Below are 19059 nucleotides of genomic sequence, written 5' to 3'. Positions count from 1 at the left end.
ATAGAATAAAGAGACAATCAGATTTCCAGAACCCATTGGTAACCTTGAGATAAAGCCAACTTGGCTTGACAAACATCCAACAAATGGAGCTCCACTGCATGCAGATCCACCAAATCCAACTTCCAAAATACGGGGAATTCTACTATCTGCCCAAGGTGAAATGCAGAAACCACCTTCGGCAAAAAGGAAGGAACTATGCCCAACGACACTCCATCCTCAGAAAATTGAAGAAAAGGATCTTGACACAAAAAGGCCTGAAGTTCTGAAATCATCCTGGCCAAAAAATTCACTATCAAAAAGACTACCTTCAGGGTAAGATCTTTCAGGAATGTCTATCCTAATGGCTCAAATGGGGGACCACAGAGTATCCTCAGCACCAGGTTAAGATTCCATGAAGGACACATTTTCTGTCCAGGACGACGCAAATACTTTACCCCTCTAAGGAAATTAACCACATCTGGATGCAAAGTTAAGGATGCCCCTTGTACTTTACCCCCAAAACAGCCTAAGGCTGCCACCTGAACTCTAAGGGAATTATAAGCAAGACCTTTCCCTGGACCATTCTGCAAAAAGGCCAAATTAGGAAACACTGAAGCACGAGTAGGCTTCATTCTCTCCTCGAGATACCATGCCTTGAACACTCTCCATACCCTGACATAAGCCAGGGAGGTGGAAGGTCTCCTAGCCTGAAGCAAAGTGATAATGATCTTTTCCAAATATCCCTTAATCCATAAGCGATTCCTCTCAAAAGCCAAGCAGCAAGACAAAAGCGATCAACCTGTTCCAAAACTAATGGTCCCTGATTAAGCAACCTTTGTAGATGCTCCAGTCTTAAGGGACCATGCACCATGAGATTTACCAGATACACGAACCACAGCCTACGTGGCCACTTTGAAGCCGCATGAATCACTTTTCCTGGATGCATCTCAACACACCCTTCTTATCAGGGGCCATGGAGGGAAAATGTATAACAGTTTTCCCACTGGCCATGGGAGGACCAGGCCGTCTAGCCCCTCTGATCTGACCTCTAACCTGCAACTGAAGAGGTGGTATGCCTTGGCATTCTGCCATGATGCCATCAAATCCAGCTGCAGACTGCCCCACCTGGCTCAAATGAGAGCCCTTGCTTCTGCTGACAGCTCCCATTCACCGGGGTCTAACAACTGCTGGCTGACAAAGTCTGCCTGAACATTGTCTACCCCGGCCACCAAGGACACTGCCAAACTGAAAAATTTCTGCTCCTCTTGAAACACCTTAAAACTCTTGGTTCCCCCTTGGAGATTGATGTATGCCACCATTGTCCAATAGGCCATGAACTGCCCAACCACAAAAAATGTGGTAGAAAGGAGAGTAACGCCATGTGAACCACCCTGGTCTCTAAACAAATGATAGACCACATCGCTTCTGCCATTGACCACCGACCCTGAGCCATATGCCTTTGGCAAATGGCCCTCGAACCCTTCAGGCTGGCATAGGTAGTCACCACTATCCAATTCGGGACTTCCAAGCCCACCCCTCACTCCAAATTGGCCCGAGAAAGCCACCATGAGGTACTGGACCTGGATTCCCTGTGAAATGGTAGCAGGAGCTGGAAGCCCTCCAACAATGAGTTCCAGCGGGATAAAAGCACCTTCTGAAGAAGTATGCGAAAGCTCAAGGTACTAGCTCTAGCATAGAAGCCATAGAACCCAGGACCTGTAAATAATCCCATAAGTCCATTGCAGATTGCACCAAAAGTTGCAATCTGCAATGGACTTGTGTCTGTAACTTCATGACCCTGTCTACTGTGAAAAATACTTTGCCCTATTTGGTGTTGAACCGGGCTCCCAGATATGTAAAGGACTGAGTTGAAACCACAGCGCTCTTTGCCAGGCTCACCACCCAGCCTTGAGATTGTAGCCTCTGCATGACCCGCTTCACCAACTGATAACATTGAGTCTCCAACTACGCTCAAATGAGCCAGTTATCCAGATAAGGATGGACTAAGACACCTTCCTTCCTCAAGGTTGTGCTACTACCCCCATGATCTTGGTGAAATTCCACGGTGCCATTGCTAGCCCAAATGGGAGCGCTTGAAACTGAAAATGTTCCCCCAGGACTATGAATCGCAAGAACCTCTGATGTTCCTCCCTGATAGGGATGTACAGATAAGCTTCTGTCAAATCCAATGAAACCATGAACTCCCCTTTGTTCACCTCCCATATCACCGATTGCAGGGTTTCCATGAGAAACCACTGCACCCTTAGAGACGCATTCACCTTTTTCAGATCTAGAATGGAGAGATAGATCCCTTCTTCCTTGGGAACTCTGAAATAGATGGAATATCTTCCTCTTCTCCATTCCCCTAGCAGAATGAATTTATTGCTTCCAGATGCTGCAATCGATCCTGCGAGGTGCAAACCACCTATCTTTTGTTCGGGGATATGCAAGGAAAAATCATATAGGCCTCTCGGACTGGCAAAAAAATCCTAATGCGTAGCCATCTCTTATCACTTCCAGGACCCACTGATCCATCGTGATCTTGATCCACTCTTTGTAAAAGAAGGCTGGCCTCCCTCCTACAATGTCTAGTGAAAAGGGGACCAGCCTCCCTTTACTCTACAGGTTTACTTCTTCTGGCCCCTTCATCAGCGCTTTCACCCTCAGGTCAATGCAGGCCCCGAAAGGACGGCGTCTTGCCAGAACTTTATCTGTGAAATGACAAAGAGCCCCTATTGGGATGATATCTTCTTGTATCCCAAAAATACAATCAAGATGGAAGCTCCTCTTGCCCAGGGGTTTCACCAGTTCTTCCAGGTATTCACTAAATATCAAATTACCCAGCTGTAACTTAGACCAGACAACTGCCAGCCAGTTCCACAGCCACAGAAGTTTTCAGGTTAACACTGCCAAGACCATAATCCTGGAGAACATATGAATCAAATCATACAATGCGGACAAACTGGCCTCCAGGTGCTCAGCCAGCTTGGCAGTGGTCGATGGCGCTGTACCCTTCACCTGCAACTGCTTGAGCCAGCATATACAGGCTTGCTGCAAAAAAACTACTGCAGAACACCACCTGGATGCCCAAGGCCAAGACAACAAACACCCACTTGAGGTGAATCTCCAACTTCCAATCTTGCGTGTCCTTCAAAGCTATGGTCCCAGCTACTGGAATGATGGTCTTCTTGGTCACTGCCAGAAACAAAGCATCTACTTTAGGGCACATCAGAAATTCTAGCACCTCCTCACATAGGAGGTTCAGCTTTGACATCGCTCTTCCCACGTTTAGCCCAGATCTCTGACTATCAACCTTTTCATTATTCTATGGGAGGGAAACACCTTTGTCGGTCCCTGCAAACCCTCCAAGACAGGATCCACCCCTTCACGAGCAGATTCTTCCTGAGGGACCTTAATGACTAGCTCTTTCAACATGTGAGGGATCAACAGTCTCAACTCCTCCTTCTGGAACTGTCTGACCACTCTAGAGTCATCCCTTTCCGTTGCTGGCACATTCTCCAGGTCTGAGAGATCCTTATCTGGATTGCAATCCTGAACTTCCCCTGCAGGGCCTCCTGCCATTTCAGAGTCTTGTGAGTCCTCTGATCCATTCCCAGACTGTCCTTTCAAGCCAAGTAGGCAGAGAATTCCTCCTAATCCCTCTGAAGGTTCAATCTCCCAACTTTTACTTTGCTCTGGGACACCAATGGACATGAACTCTTTCTTCCTGCTTCATTTTTTTCTTGTTTTGCTAAAAAGGCTTTGTGCAGAAGGAGTACAAACTCTGAGGAAGAGAACTCCAAATCCTCTGACCCCTCATCCAAGGCTTCCTCAGGGGTATCTGTGCTATCTAGAATCTTTCCTCCACCGATTCATCCAGCTCTCTCACATATGGAGGCAAAATGGCCACCATTAGTATTTCTGCAGAGAAACTCAGTCTGCCTGCCCCAGACAACTGATTTACTCTCCAGCATTCCAGCAATGCATCTGCTGATGTGGAACTGCCTCCCCCCCCAGAAAAACACTTGCCACACAGCCTCGATGCACTAAGACGCAAACGATTATCTTCACACGCCAAGTAGCATTTTCTGTACTACGTGGGCACTGCCATGCCAAATCACAGCCACCCACGAGTCTCTGCTGCACATGCTGGCTCCCAACTCTCAATTGAGCCTCAGCACCAATCACAGGTATCACTGCAGCCGCTACAAGACCCCTTCTCCCTCCTATGGCTCTCCTGAGCCACGCATATCCTATTTCACTTTTTTTTTTTCTTAAGAGACAGTCTATTTAATAGAACCCAGCCAGCAAGCAAATAAATTAATAAATAAGGATACTTCCCTTAGCTGCCACGACTGAGCCCCAAATGAGGAAGTAAGGTCCACAGGAAGACAAGCGAGCCAGACAACTAGCTTTCAGTCCCCCACCAACACAAGGCTGAGCCACTTCAAGGTCACAAATCCCCTACTCATTCTACTCTACCAGGGGGATGGTCCAGCCAGGCACCTTACACCCCTAGGAGCAAATTTATCTTCATTTGTCTTTTTTTTTTTTTAATCCTAAAAGACTGCAGGTTTTGCACCTCTACCATCTGCTGAAGACAGAGACATACTGGGGGACTGCAGGTGGCACACTATGTTAAGTAGCAGTGTCGGGTTTGGGCGGAGTTATCTCCCGGCAGTGCTGCAGGCGATAATGTTTTTCACATTATCATCGCCAGCACCACAGGAAATAACTTAACCTGCAAGTAATCCCAGGCCCTGGGCCGTAGCATGGATCTGAATAAATCCACCTGGGAAACCAACTTGGAAAGCCTCTCTTCTATAAGAAAAACCTTGCCCAAGACCGTATCGAACCTGGCCCCCAGAAACTCCAAGGACTGGGAAGGAATCAGATGACTCTTGTCAGGATTGGCCACCCAACCTAAGGAAGTCAGTCTCTAGAGAACTCGCTGGACCGCAGCCTTGCACAAGGCTTCTGACTTCGCATAAATCAGCCAATCGTCCAAGTAGGGATGAACCAGTATGCCCTCACACCGCAGGGCAGCTGCTACCACCACCATCACCTTGGTGAAAACCCTGGGTGCTGTTGCGAGGCCGAACAGGAGAGCACAAAACTGGAAGTGTTGTCCGAGGATCGCAAACTGTAGGAATTTCTGGTGATCTGGACGGATGGGAATGTGCAGATAAGACTCCGTCAGGTCCAATGTCGCCAGATACTCTCCCTTGTGTACAGATGCTATCACGGAGCGTAGAGTTTCCATCCGAAAACGAGACACCTTAAGAACATAAGAACATAAGAAATTGCCATGCTGGGTCAGACCAAGGGTCCATCAAGCCCAGCATCCTGTTTCCAACAGAGGCCAAAACCAGGCCACAAGAACCTGGCAATTACCCAAACACTAAGAAGATCCCATGCTACTGTTGCAATTAATAGCAGTGGCTATTCCCTAAGTAAACTTGATTAATAGCCATTAATGGACTTCTCCTCCAAGGCTTTGTCCTTGACGAAACGAGGAACCAGTGGATCGGGAAGAGCGAAAACGTCGATTCCCCCGAAATCTCGCTCTCTGAGGGAAGGAGCCTCTCGTCCTAGGCCTGTCCTCCGGCAGCTTGTGGACCTTGTTCTCCCCCAGCGACTTGATCATATCTTCCAACTGCTGCCCGAACAGCAACCTGCCTTTGAAGGGCAGAGAACCCAAATGTGCCTTGGCGGATACGTCTGCCGTCCTATTCCGCAACCATAGGAGTCGACGTGCTGAGACCGCTGAGACCATCGTCCTCCCTGAGGTCTGCAAAAGGTCCGCAAAAGGTTCTTATGGCCTGGACTGGCCACTGTTGGAAACAGGATGCTGGGCTTGATGGACCCTTGGTCTGACCCAGTATGGCATGTTCTTATGTTCTTATCCGCACTGTAAGCCACCGCAGCCTCCAACCTCCCAGCCTGTTGTGACTGGGCATTGGTAAGTTCCACGGACGCTTGTAAATCCTGGATCCAGCAGAGACTGGCCCGCTGCGCGAAGCTGCTGCAGATTGCAGCCCGGACCCCAAGAGCTGATTCCTCAAAAATCTTCTTGAGGTGTACCTCCAACTTGCGGTCCTGCAAGTCCTTCAAGGCTGTGGCACCTGTCACCAGAATAGTTGACTTCTTCGTCACCGCTGAGACAGCAGCATCCACCTTAGGCATCCTGAGAAAATCCAGCGTGTCCTCTGGGAGCGGGTACAACTTATCCATGGCCCTACTAACCTTCAATCCCAGATCAGGAGTGTTCCACTCCTTAAATAAAAGGTCAGACACCGATAAGTGAAATGGGAATGACCGCGCTGAACCTCGGAGTCCAAGCATCATCGGATCCATAGTAGCCCCAAACCTGGAATCCTCCTGAGGGACTTCAATTCCCAGTTCATCTAGGATGAATGGAATAAGGGGACCCAATTCATCCTTCCGGAACAAGCGAACCACCTTGGGGTCATCCCCCTCCACCGGAGGGGAGCCCATGTGCTTGGCTGGATGAGTCTGGGTATCCGGATCCCCCTCCGGACCCTGATCAGGAGCCAGCCGCGGAGACTCCCCCTGATCTGAAAGATCCGAAGATATGCTGTCCCTCAGACACACCATGGAACGAAGCGGACATTTCTCCTTGGGCGCTCCAACGGACTTCGGCACCTGAACCCGCTTTCGGGCCGGAAAAGAACCTCCCCCCGGCACTGCTGATACGGGCACCTTGCGAGCTGCCTTGTGCCCCTGCGACTTACCAGCCTTGAGAGCCTTGAAAGCTTTGTGCATTAAAAGCACAAAATCCGAGGTGAACAACAAAGAAGACCCTTCGGAGTCATCCCCCTCATCGTCCCCTGCCAAATCCTCCGCAGCCCCATCCAAATCGGCCCCCCCAGGTGCATTAGGCCGCGGAGACAACGAGGGAGGCAGAAGCCCTTCCCCCATAGCAGCTTTCTCCTGCTCCCTTACGGTCCTTAAAATGGCCTCCATTCCCGCGCTGAGCAGGAATGGATCCGGGGCCTGCCGAGTCAAAATCGGGACGCTAGCCCCCCCGACGCAGTCGCGATCCACCCCCCATAGGTTTCGCTGGAGCAGCGACCCCCGAAGACCCCTCTCCACCTGACAAACACTCCGTGCAAATAGCGACATGGGAGACCTGTGTGCGTGCGCTGCCGCACACAGCACAGGCCACACCACGCGGCATAAGTAGGGGTCTAAATTTAGCCCGGCCGGAAAGAGGAGCAGCGAAAAAACAAAGGCCTACCCGATCGGGAGCTGTCCGCGGTCTGAGACTAACACCCTCGGAGAGCAAGCTAGGCCGGCAGAGCAGATGAATTTAAAGGCGCAGAACCTATTTTCTTTTTTTTTTTTTTTAAACTGCGCAGGGGCTAACTGAAGGTGAGAGCCCGAGACCCCCGGGATCACCTTCAGTGGGCAGTTACAGGGTCCTCAACCCTCTGCTCCTGAGCCTCAAATACCAGGGGGGATGGGCCTACCAAGACCTGACAACCCCCTGGGAGGCTAAAGGTGAAACTAGCCTAAAAATAAAAAACCTGACCCCTTTCTAACTATCAGGACTATTAAAGTTCAAACCAACTCCGAATCCTGACAAAAAAAACAACTAAATCCTGACAAAAATACCAGACTCCAGGGAAACACCTCTTCCACCTGCTGGAGACAGAAGAATACTGACAGACTCTAGGTGGCACCTCAGGGGTATATGACAGAGTCCACAGAAATTGATCTGTATCCGCCTGCTGGAGGGGAGGTAAAACCCAGGAGTCTCGGCTGATCTCGGTACGCACAGGGAAGGGGGTGATAGAGTGCAATGCAGCCACACTGCGGCAGACGAAACCGCAGTACCGCAATGATGAATGATGAATCTGGGGTAAGTTAACTGGAATACTTTAGACTTGCTTCCAAGCAGGCCTAAAGTTAGGCAGCTTTGTGTGGCTGGATAACTTAACACTTAATCGGATATATTCAAAAGAATATATTCGATAAGTAGTGTTTCTAAGAAAAAAAATTTAAATCGGTAACACTCTCAATGTATTAGCCTAGCGACGACAGATGCACCCAGCTCAAATCACAGTAGGACGCTACCACAATCCAGGTGATGAAATTCAACAAATGAAGATACCGTGGGGGGCAGGCGGTAGTTGCGAAAGGGTTGGGGTGGCCGGTAGAGGTGTGGGGGGGGGTGTCTGGAAACAAGGTCTTTTCATTTGAAATTTGGGAAGCGGGAGTAGGAGTTGGGGGAGGGGGAATAAATGGCATTGGGGTTGCAGCCCAGGTATATCTTTAGAAAATTAAAATCAGAGGTCTTTAGAGAGGAGGCAACAAGTTCGGCCCCTTCAAATGTTTCCTTCCTTGCAGTGTTTTTCAAAAGAAAATTATTCCTTACCTGCTAATTTTCGTTCCTGTAGTACCATGGATCAGTCCAGACAGTGGGTTATATCCCCCGACCAGCAGATGGAGTCAGAACAGAGTTTGAGAGCGTCAGCATATAGAGTAGTGCACCCTCTGCTGGAGCTCAGTATTACGCATAGCAAAGCCCAAAAGCAAAACACAACATTTTGGATCCAGATCCGTCCCCAAAAAGGAACAGAGAAAGATATAAGTAAACAAACGGTCAACGGGACCACCAACAGTCAACTTGTGAGGAGCTGTGAACAGTAACAATAATCAGAGACAAACAGAATGAAAGTTACCTGGAAGAATCCGAGCAGGACCAAATGAAACCCCTAGTGGCGGGCGTCTGGACTGATCCATGGTACTACAGGAACGAAAATTAGCAGGTAAGGAATAATTTTCTTTTCCCTGTACGTACCTGGATCAGTCCAGACAGTGGGATGTACCCAAGCTTCCCTAAACCGGGTGGGGTCCTGAGAGACCTGCTCGGAGAACTTGATCGCCAAAAGAACCCGTGTACTGAGGCGCCAGGTGTAGTCTGTAATGTCTGGAAAAAGTGTGCAACGACTTCCACGTCGCCGCACGGCAGATTTCCTGGGAGGAAACGGAGCGAGATTCCGCCCAGGACGCCGCTTGGGATCGCGTGGAATGAGCCGACACGCTGCGAGGCGGCACCCGCCCCACCGCAATGTAAGCCGATGAGATGGCGTCCTTTATCCAGCGCGCAATAGTCGTCTTGGATGCCTGAGAACCTCTCCTCGGTCCTGACCAGAGGACAAACAAATGATCGGATACCCGGAAGTCATTGGTAACCTCCAGGTAACGGAGCAGCACACGCTTGACGTCCAGGAGCCGGAGAGACCGGGGTTCCTCTGGAGCGAACGCTGGAAGCTCCACCGTTTGATTGACGTGGAAGGCCGAGACCACCTTTGCTAGGAAGGATGGCACCGTACGAAGGGAAACCCCGGAATCGGAGAAACGCAGATAAGGGTCCCGGCAGGACAAGGCTTGGAGCTCTGAGATCCGGCGAGCAGAAGAGATGGCTACCAGGAAAACCGTCTTGAGGGTCAGGTCCTTGAGGGAGGACCCCCTCAGGGGTTCAAAAGGAGGGCCCGATAGCGTTCGCAGCACCAAGTTGAGGCTCCAAGAAGGGAAAGGATCCCTGACCGGTGGCCGTAGGTGTTTGGCACCCTTCAGAAAACGTGCGATATCCAGCTGAAGGGGTAGAGAGCAGTCCTTCTGTACCAAGACATTCAAGGCCGCCACCTGAACCCGGAGCGAATTATAGGCGAGACCCTTTTCCAGACCATCCTGTAGGAAATGAAGGATCAGCGGGACAGTCGCCTCCATGGTTTGGACCCCGCGGTCGGAGCACCAGGCTTCGAAGACCTTCCAAACTCGAACGTAAGCGACGGAGGTCGAAGGCTTGCGGGAACGAAGCATCGTTGAGATCACTGTCTCCGGGTAGCCTCTGTGGTGGAGACGGCGCCGTTCAAAAGCCAGGCTGCAAGACAGAAGAGTTCTGCCTGCTCGAAAAATACCGACCCCTGACGCAGAAGATGAGGAAGATGGGACAGGCGAAGTGGGCCGTCCACCGTCATCTGAAGTAGATCTGCGAACCATGGCCGACGGGGCCATTCCGGGGCTACGAGAATTACAGTCCCTCAATGACGTTCCAACCTGCGGAGAACCTTGCCGACCAGAGGCCAAGGAAGAAACACATAGAGCAGTTGATCCGACGGCCACGGAAGGGCGAGGACATCCACCCCCTCCGCGCCGCGCTCTCTTCTGCGGCTGAAGAAGCGTGGAGCCTTGGCATTGAGAAAGGTCGCCATGAGATCGAGGCATGGAGTCCCCCAACGACGGATGATGAGATGCATTGCCTCGTCGGAGAGAGCCCACTCGCCGGGGTCTAGCTGTTGATGACTCAGGAAGTCCGCCTGAACGTTGTCCACCCCGGCGATGTGAGAGGCCGCTATCCGGACGAGATTGCTCTCCGCCCACTCCATCAGGGGAGTTGACTCGAGGGAGACATGCTTGCTTCTTGTCCCCCCTTGACGACTGATGTAGGCCACGGTGGTGGCGTTGTCCGAGAGGATCCTCACCTCTCTGTGTCGCACCAGGGGAGAAGAAAACGCTGAAGAGCGAAAAGCACGGCTCTCGTTTCCAGGCGATTGATCGGCCACTTTGCCTCCTCTGGCGTCCAAGTCCCCTGCGTGGCGCTTCTTTCGCAGACGGCGCCCCATCCCGCGAGGCTGGCATCGGTGGTCACCACCACCCAATTGGGAACCTCGAGCGAGACTCCCCGAGCCAGATGCGAGGTGACAAGCCACCAATCCAGGCTTTTCCTGGCTAATGGTGGAAGCGGCAGGATCACCTGATACTCCTGGGAGACTGGTTTCCAACGGGATAGCAGGGACGCTTGCAGTGGACGCAGGTGTGCAAACGCCCAGGGTACCATGTCGATGGTGGAGGCCATTACTCCCAGGAGCTGCAGATAATTCCAGGCGGTTGGTTCTTCCAAAGCCGAAAACCGAGACACGTGCTCCCTCAGGGCTTGCGCCTTGTCCTGGTGCAGGAACACCATACCCCGCCGGGTATCGAAGCTCGCTCCTAAGAAATCCAGGTGTTGCGAGGGCACAAGGGAACTCTTTGGAAGGTTCACCACCCAGCCCAGAGAGTGTAGGAATTGTACTACTCTGGCCACTGAGGTCTGACCATGTGAGAAGGACTTCGCTCGAATCAGCCAGTCGTCTAGGTACGGATGTACTAGGATACCCTCCTTGCAGAGGGCCGCCGCCACCACTACCATGATCTTTGTGAAGGTCCGAGGTGCGGTCGCCAAACCCGAAGGAAGCGCTTGAACTGAAAGTGTTGACCGAGAATCTTGAAGCGAAGATACCGCCGGTGAGCCGGCAGGATGGGAATGTGCAAGTATGCTTCCGAGAGATCCAGTGAAGCGAGGAATTCTTCCCTTGTGGCACTGCGGCAATCACTGATCGAAGAGTCTCCATGCGGAACCGGCTGACCTGAGGGCCTTGTTTACCTCCTTCAAGTCCAGGATGGGCCGAAAGGAACCGTCCTTTTTGGGAACGATGAAGTAAATGGAATAGTGGCCCAAGCCCACCTCGAAGGGGACGGGAACGATGGCCCCTATTTCCTGCAGTCGGTCTAGTGTTTGTTGAACCGCTATCCTCTTGAGATCCGAACCGCAGGGGGAGAAGATGAGCCGGTCCCTCGGGGGGCGGACAAACTCCAAGGCGTAACCATCTCTTATGGTGTCCAGCACCCACTGGTCCGTGGAGATAACTGCCCACTCCTCGTAGAAGTCCATGAGGCGGCCTCCGATCCGGGGAGGTGAGAAGTGGGCTCCTTTGGCATCATTGGGATGACTTTGTGGGCGGATTTCCCTGCCCTGGACCCTCTCTCGCGGGCCTCCGCCCACGAAAGGAACGAGACCAAGGCTGGGATCGTCGGCTGTATCCGGGAACCGGACTGCCGGTAAGACCTATAACATCGCTGTGCCCTGGCCCTGGTTCTACCGGAAGAAAATGACCTGAAGGAACGCTGTCTATCCTCCGGCAGCCGATGCACCGAATTTTCCCCCAGTGACTTGATGATCTGATTCAGGTCCTCTCCAAATAAAAACTTCCCCCGAAAGGGGAGGGAGCCAAGGCTCAACTTGGAGGAAGCATCCGCCGCCCAGTTGCGAAGCCACAAGAGCCGTCGGGCTGCTACAACCGAAACCATGGACCGCGCCATTACGCGAAAGAGATCATACAAGGCGACAGCCCCGTATGCTATGGCAGATTCCAGACGGTCCGCCTGGGCGGCCTCTTCAGGGGGCAACTCCTGAGAGGTGAAAAGCTGCTGTACCCAGAGTAAGTTGGCCCTTTGCGCGAGCGAACTGCACATCACGGCCTGCATACCTAGGGCGGAGACTTCGAAGACCCTCTTGAGGAAGGTTTTTAGTTTACGGTCCTGCGTATCCCGCAGGGCTGTTCCACCCGTGACCGGGATGGTCGTCCTCTTGGTCACTGCAGACACCGCTGAAATCCACCTTGGGCACCTTGATAAGATCCAAAAAATCCTCAGGGAGCGGGTATAGCTTTTCCATGGCGCGTGTGACTTTCAAGGACGCCTCGGGAGTGTCCCACTCCCTGGTGAGAAGCTGTAGGAAGGACTCATGGATAGGGGAAAGCCCTTGCCCTAGGACGGAGGGCAGCAAGTACTGGATCCCCTTTGCGAGAAGAGGTGGCGACAGCAGGAGCCAACAGGGATCGGCGGATCTGGAGGTGGGTCGAGGTCCAGCTCCTGAATAATATGGTGGATGAGTTCATCCAGCTCTTCTTTTGAAAAATCCGTAGGGCTTCGAGGGTCGTCCCCCTCCGTATGTCCATCCGGATGCGCCTCCAGGGGTTCCGGGGAGTCGTCTCTCATCGGCGAAGCCGCCCCCGTGGTACGCCGGGGTGGCACGGGAGAGGGACCCGGCAGGGATCCAGGCGTAACGGGCGAGGCGGTGAGACCAACAGGCAAGTTTAGGAACCTTGGGGGGAGGGCCCCCAGGGGATTCGGCGCCTGCGCTCCCATACCCTGCAAATAAGCCATGTGCATTGCCAGAATAAAATCGGTGAGAAAAACGGGGAGCTGATTGGAATCCCTGGGGGGGACCGTCCTGGGATCCCCGGTCGGGCAAACCCCCCGCCGGGGGTAAAGCCTGTTGAGAGCTAGTGCAACCAATCCTGTCTGCATTCTGGGAGCGAGTCCGTCTCACCCGCTGTCCCCCTAAAAAGGCCGCCGTTCCCGCCAAAGGCGGCGTCGTGGCCGGCCCGCGCCGCCCGGGCTGAGGAGAGGCAGGTCCGAAATCGCACCGGAGGACTGCAGGGTGCCTTCCCCGTCGGGGAAGCACCGCTCACAAAGCCCCTCCCTCAGAAATTGATTCCCCGGTTCGCCGCAGGCCTCACACCTCGAGGACCGCGGCATGTCAGCACCGGGAAAAAAGCCTCGGGGGGGGGGGGCCCCAAAAACGAGCTAGTGCCGCGGGGGGGCCTGGAATGGCCCTAACAACCCGCCGAAGGGGTCCAGGAACTGCGGGGGAAAACCCCCGTTTCAGTTGAGCACACACCCGCGGGCAGAGCTTGCGAACCGTGGGACCCACAAACGACGCGTGGAGCGGCCGGAACCACCGGCATCCACGGGGCACCACCAAAAGAAACTCAAAAAAACTTCCACTTACCCCAACGGACGAGGAGAAGGAGTATAGAATAGAGAAGGCAGAGCCACAGACACACGCCTCCTCAAAAATTGAAAAGTCTTTTTTTTTTTTTTTTAATTTTAAGGATCCAAAATGAAGAGAAACATAAGACAGGGAAATACTGTGGAGAAAAAGAAAGAAATAACCAAAAATGAAGAAACCCTGTCAATCTGGGGGAGCTAGTGGATCCCCCCACTCACATCTGCTAGAGTCAGAAGAATACTGAGCTCCAGCAGAGGGTGCACTACTCTATATGCTGACGCTCTCAAACTCTGTTCTGACTCCATCTGCTGGTCGGGGGATATAACCCACTGTCTGGACTTATCCAGGTACGTACAGGGAATTCACTGTTATCTTAGTTTTTTTGTTCATGTAAATGGTTTATAGCAAATTTAATACACTATTTTAATTTGTCACACATTACTTAATACCCCATAATGGAAGTCTGGACCTATTGCTTTCCAAAAGTTAAAATGTTCAGCAATATAAAAAACATAACAAAATTTAGCAATTTTACCTGTGAAGGGAAAGCGTGAAGGGTCATTGCACCTTGTGATTTTCTTCCAGCAGTGATGCATTCAACTAATAATTGTTTCAGAGTTTCTTTCATCTCTGTGGCTAAATTGTTTAACCAATCCTAATATAGAAAATAAAGTTCACTATAGGTATTTAAAACAAATTATGAAAACAGCTAATTTCTTAATGAATCACGATTTGCACACCTCAACATCATTTGATACGAGAACTTTATTTTTCAATGGTACAATTTCTCCTTCCAGAGATTTCATTGCAGTTATGTGCTTGAAGTGCTCATCAAAGCTCACACTGTTAACACCTAAAACAGCAAAATAAAAATAATGTACAGATTATTTATTTAGTTTATAAAGTTGAAATGAAAGAAATATTAAAACTTTCCCTCTAGCATTATTCTTTCCAAACCTTTCATTAGAGAGCTATCATGTTCTGATTCCAGTATGGGCAATATTTTTTCCTGCCTTCTATCCTCTATATAGGATGACATCAATAATCTCCTGCATCTTAGAGTAGAATTTAGCCACCTATCCCTAATCTACTGCTGTGTTTTAAATCAGGAGTCCCCAAATCTTGTCCTCAAGAGCAGCAGATTAGTCTGGTCTTCAGGATTTCCACAATGAACACGAGGACCAGTTTTGGGAACTCCTCGTTTAAAACACCACAAGATGTGACAGAGTTGTGAATGTTAGTTTAAGAACCCCGCTGTTTTGTGCTATTTTAATCTGATTTTTTTGAAGATCAGATTCCAGGCTTGGATTGCAATCCAATATACCATGCCAATAATAAATACTCAAATTATAGATAAATTGATTTTACAGGCTCTCTCAAGCTATTTCGTTTTTTTCCTGTGGCAGTTGATTTTCCAAGACAGCTGTAAACTGAAAGTTCCAAGAGGGATTCTTAGTCATTTTGGCAAACATATTTGAGCAATATCATTTTATCATTCATGAATTGTAATAGAGGGACAGAGAAGGCATCAAAATTAGACCAGAATTATGTGGCTGTAAAAATACAAGGTAGGAGATTGTTGCGTCCGTCTTTCCCAGACGGATTCGCCCCATATGTCTCACCTTATTCACGGCTCCTCCCGCTTACCTTGGGAAAATGGCTAACGCCGAGTCTGCAAGCCGCCCTCTCCAGCGTACCCGGAACGGTTATTGTGCTGCCTCTCGCCATGTTCCTCCCAAGGACCTACTAGGGTGCACGCGTGCGTGCCACCCACGTCTTTATTCCAGCATTGAGGCAAACTTCGGGGGCGTCCCCCTCAAGTGACGTCACGCCATCTGGGTATATAGCCTGTACTTGATTGCTGGCTCGCTGAGTTAGCAAAGACTTGGATACGTCCGGTCTAAGCTACTCTGCCTCTTCCGTGCTGCCGCTAGAAGCTCTCTCTCTGCCCTTCGGGGTATTGACTAACCTAGGTACCCGCTCCTCGGGGGCCCTCTGCTTTATTTCAGGTGCCTTTCAGGGATCAGGTACTCGCTCGAGAGCCTGCTCTCCCTGCCTCGGTGCCAGTGCCATCTACTTCAGCCTGGTGGAATCGCATACCAACAACAACCATCTAGTGAGTAATCTAACCCTCAGTCTACCTCATCCACAGTACTACCTTGCTGGGAGACCTGCACCGGAGTTCCTCTATACCAACAGGGTGGGAAGGGTCCCCTCTGCTGAGGATCCTGAGACTGCTACATCCAGACTACCTCACTACTGCCACCTCTGGTGGAATACATCAAGCTGTACAATAAAAGATCTAATTCTGTGTTTGTGCATCCTGAGTCTAGCCCAGTACTGTGGCTCCCCACGGGGTCCCTCCCCTTGGGAGTGATCGTCTGCCACAGTACCCAAGAATCCACCCAAACACTGCTTAACCATAATAGAGATATTCTCAACCAATTAACTGCTTAGGCCCATTTTATACATTTTATCAAACATTCACTTGATACTGTCTAAAATTCTAATGCTTGAATTTTTGTAACAAATTTACAAATAAACTGTTTGGCATCCTTGTATCATTCCAAAAGAGGTAGAAAGGCAAAAACACATGCACTATGTGCAAACTCAAAAAAACGGTGTGTATAAGTATGTTCGTGTATGTGCGCGTGCAAGTGCTTTACAAAATCAGTCCAAATGAATACAGTGTGATTCAAAAATCTTTTCAGAACAGCTGAAATAACTCTGATATACAAGTAATAGTGTACTAAAATTAAGTCCCCCCAACATGGACTGTGTTTTGCCATATAGCTGTGTCAGGAAGCACAGAAAACCTAAAAAATAAGGAATTAAATGCATTAAAGAAAGATCCAGATCTCAAAACATTTAACCCCTACTCAATCTAATATGTGAAACTCTGCTTGAAAAGTTAAAAATAACCAACATAATAATAATAATAAAATGCATAGGTGGTAGTTTCATATAGTAACCAGTCCAGGCACCAACTTGGTTGCCAAATTTTTCATTTATAATCATTAACTAACCACCCACCACCTTGTCGTATTGCAGAGTCACAAAAAATATTTTTAAGAAAAATTTTTTTTTAAATATATGCTGTGAAACTTGTGACTTGAAAATATCTTAAAGCAAAATGTCCATGTACACTTGCGCCTCTCGTTTGTACAATAATCTTAAATCTTTACACCATACGCGGGTCGAAAAGGCTAGAACCAACTGTTCAATCTCATATCATACTTCAATGTGTACTTAGTTTTTAAATCTCCCGATGCAGCCAGGTTTCAGAGCAATATCCTCTGTACAAGTTACAAAACATCTCCGGCGGCAGAAAATTGATAAATGGCGTGGTCTAGCTGTTTCCAGACATTCAAGGTATTTAAACACTAGCATATGATTTGAAACCACCAATGGAAACTACCAGTGACATCATCAAACTAACGATATCCAATTCAATTGTTCATTTAATCCTTTGGGAGCCACTGTTTGTAATGTATAAATCCAGTATTGTTCACGATAATTTAATCACAATGAATAATTTCCTCCTCTAATAGTTGTTATGGTTAAGCGGTGTTTGGGTGGATTCTTGGGTACCGTGGCAGGTGACCACGCCCATGGGGAGGAGCCCCATGAGGAGCCACAATACTGGGCTAGACTCAGGACGCCCAAACACAGAATTAGTTCTTTTATTAAACAGCTTGAAGTATACCACCAGAGGTGGCAGTAGTGAGGTAGTCTAATGTTACAGTCTCAGGACCCTTGGCAGAAGGGACCCTTCTCACCCCGCTGGTATAGGGGAATTCCGGTGCAGCTTTCCCAGCAAGGCAGTGCTGTGGATGAGATAGACTGAGAGTTAGATTACTCACTAGATGTTACTGTAGGTATGCGATTCCACCAGGTTGACAGGTCGATACTGTAACGTGCGGTTGAAGATTTCCCATCTGTAACGTGCTGGGAGCGCACAATTCGGACGCGTAAGGCGATCCAGCGATACAGTCTCCAGTTTCACGCGTCCTTAGCGCTTCTTAAAACAGACGCATAACCCTTTCCGCACGCAGCATGTATATGATATGTAAATGAATGAATTAGCTGTATAATGAAGGAATTAGCTATTCCCCTCCGATACTGTGACGCGCGCTCAGATTATCTCCTTTGTAACCTGCTATTTTGCCGCGTCCTTAACCTGTTAGTTTACCGCCTACCCTCTACTTGGTGTTAGTGTGGTGTTAGTGTGGTGTTCGAAAATTAAAATGGGAATAAAGTGTAAAAAATGGGGGTAAAACCGTAAAGTGTAAAAAACATTGCAGCGTAAGTTTATATATATGTATAAATACCTGTCACTTTCCGAATCCCCCAGGCGTGCGGTCATCGAGGCGGCGGCGGGAGCCGGCGGGCGGATGGGCGCACGTTCATCCAGGCGGTGGCGGCGGGAGCCGGCGAGCGGGTGGGCGCGCGTTGGATCCAGGCGGCGGTGGGAGCCGGTGGGCGGGTGGGCGCGTGTTCGATCCAGGCCGCGGCCGGGTGGGCATGCATTCATCCAGGCAGAAGGAGCCGGCGGCGAAAGCGGCCTCTGGCTCCCTCTGCCTAGATGAATGCACGGCCCCCACCGGCAGTGAATGAATGCCCGTGCGATTTCAGCGCTCAAGGCGGCCAGGTGGCCGTGCATTCATCCAGGCAGAGGGAGCCGGCGGTGAAAGCGGCCTCCGGAGGCCGCTTTCGCCGCCGGCTCCCTCTGCCTGGATGAATGCACGGCCCCTGCCGGCAGTGAATGAATGCCCGTGCGATTTCGGCGCTCAAGGCAGTCACATGCCGTGACGTTTTAATGTCTTTCCAATGTTGTGCTAATTCCAATCTTGCCGCAATAAAAAGTTGCTGAAGAAAACGTTGTGTGTCTTTATTATAAGTATCCAGAGGCAAAGTTAGCAGGACATTCCATGGCTCTACTTGTACATCCATGTGGAGAATAGTAGAGGCCCACTTAAGGACCGATGACCAGTAAGTTTGTACCTTCAGGCATTGCCACCACATGTGATAGTATGTGTCCACTGCTCCGCATTCCCGCCAGCATTGGTCAGAAGAGGTGGGTATGAACCTATGGATCTGACTCGGAGAATAATGCCATCTGTATAATAATTTGTAACAGTTCTCTTGAATGTTTGCGGAGATCGAGCATTTGAATGCTGAGGGAAAAATCAAATCCCATTCCTGGTCGGAGAATTGGTGGTCAAAATCCTTCATCCATAAATGTAGCTGTCGGAAGATAACTGGTTTTTTGTTGGCTAGCAAAACATATATCTTAGATATAATTCCCTTAACAAATTGAGCGTTAAGACATATAGTTTCAAATAATGTTGTGGTTAATCGGAGAGCTCCACGTCGGAGCTGTCGCTTGAGAGCATGGTACACACTAGCATACAGTAAAAAGTCAACCTGCTCTA

The 19059-nt window shown here is 50.1% G+C and overlaps 1 protein-coding gene across 1 annotated transcript in view; it reads right to left on the bottom strand.

The window, feature by feature from the left end:
* Positions 1–19059, bottom strand: part of DYNC2H1 (dynein cytoplasmic 2 heavy chain 1) — a 1848033-nt gene that overhangs the window by 1340547 nt on the left and 488427 nt on the right. Inside the window, exons 29-30 of the mRNA XM_029602426.1 lie at positions 14365–14477; positions 14160–14279 (exon numbers count right to left, since the gene is read on the bottom strand). Of these exons, the coding sequence (XP_029458286.1) occupies positions 14160–14279; positions 14365–14477 (233 nt within the window). The remainder of the gene's footprint in view (positions 1–14159; positions 14280–14364; positions 14478–19059) is intronic.

The sequence above is a fragment of the Rhinatrema bivittatum genome, chromosome 5 (assembly GCF_901001135.1).
Source record: "Rhinatrema bivittatum chromosome 5, aRhiBiv1.1, whole genome shotgun sequence".
Lineage (NCBI taxonomy): Eukaryota > Metazoa > Chordata > Amphibia > Gymnophiona > Rhinatrematidae > Rhinatrema > Rhinatrema bivittatum.
The sequence above is the reverse complement of the archived record's forward strand: the minus strand, read 5'-3'. Positions and strand labels throughout refer to the sequence as shown.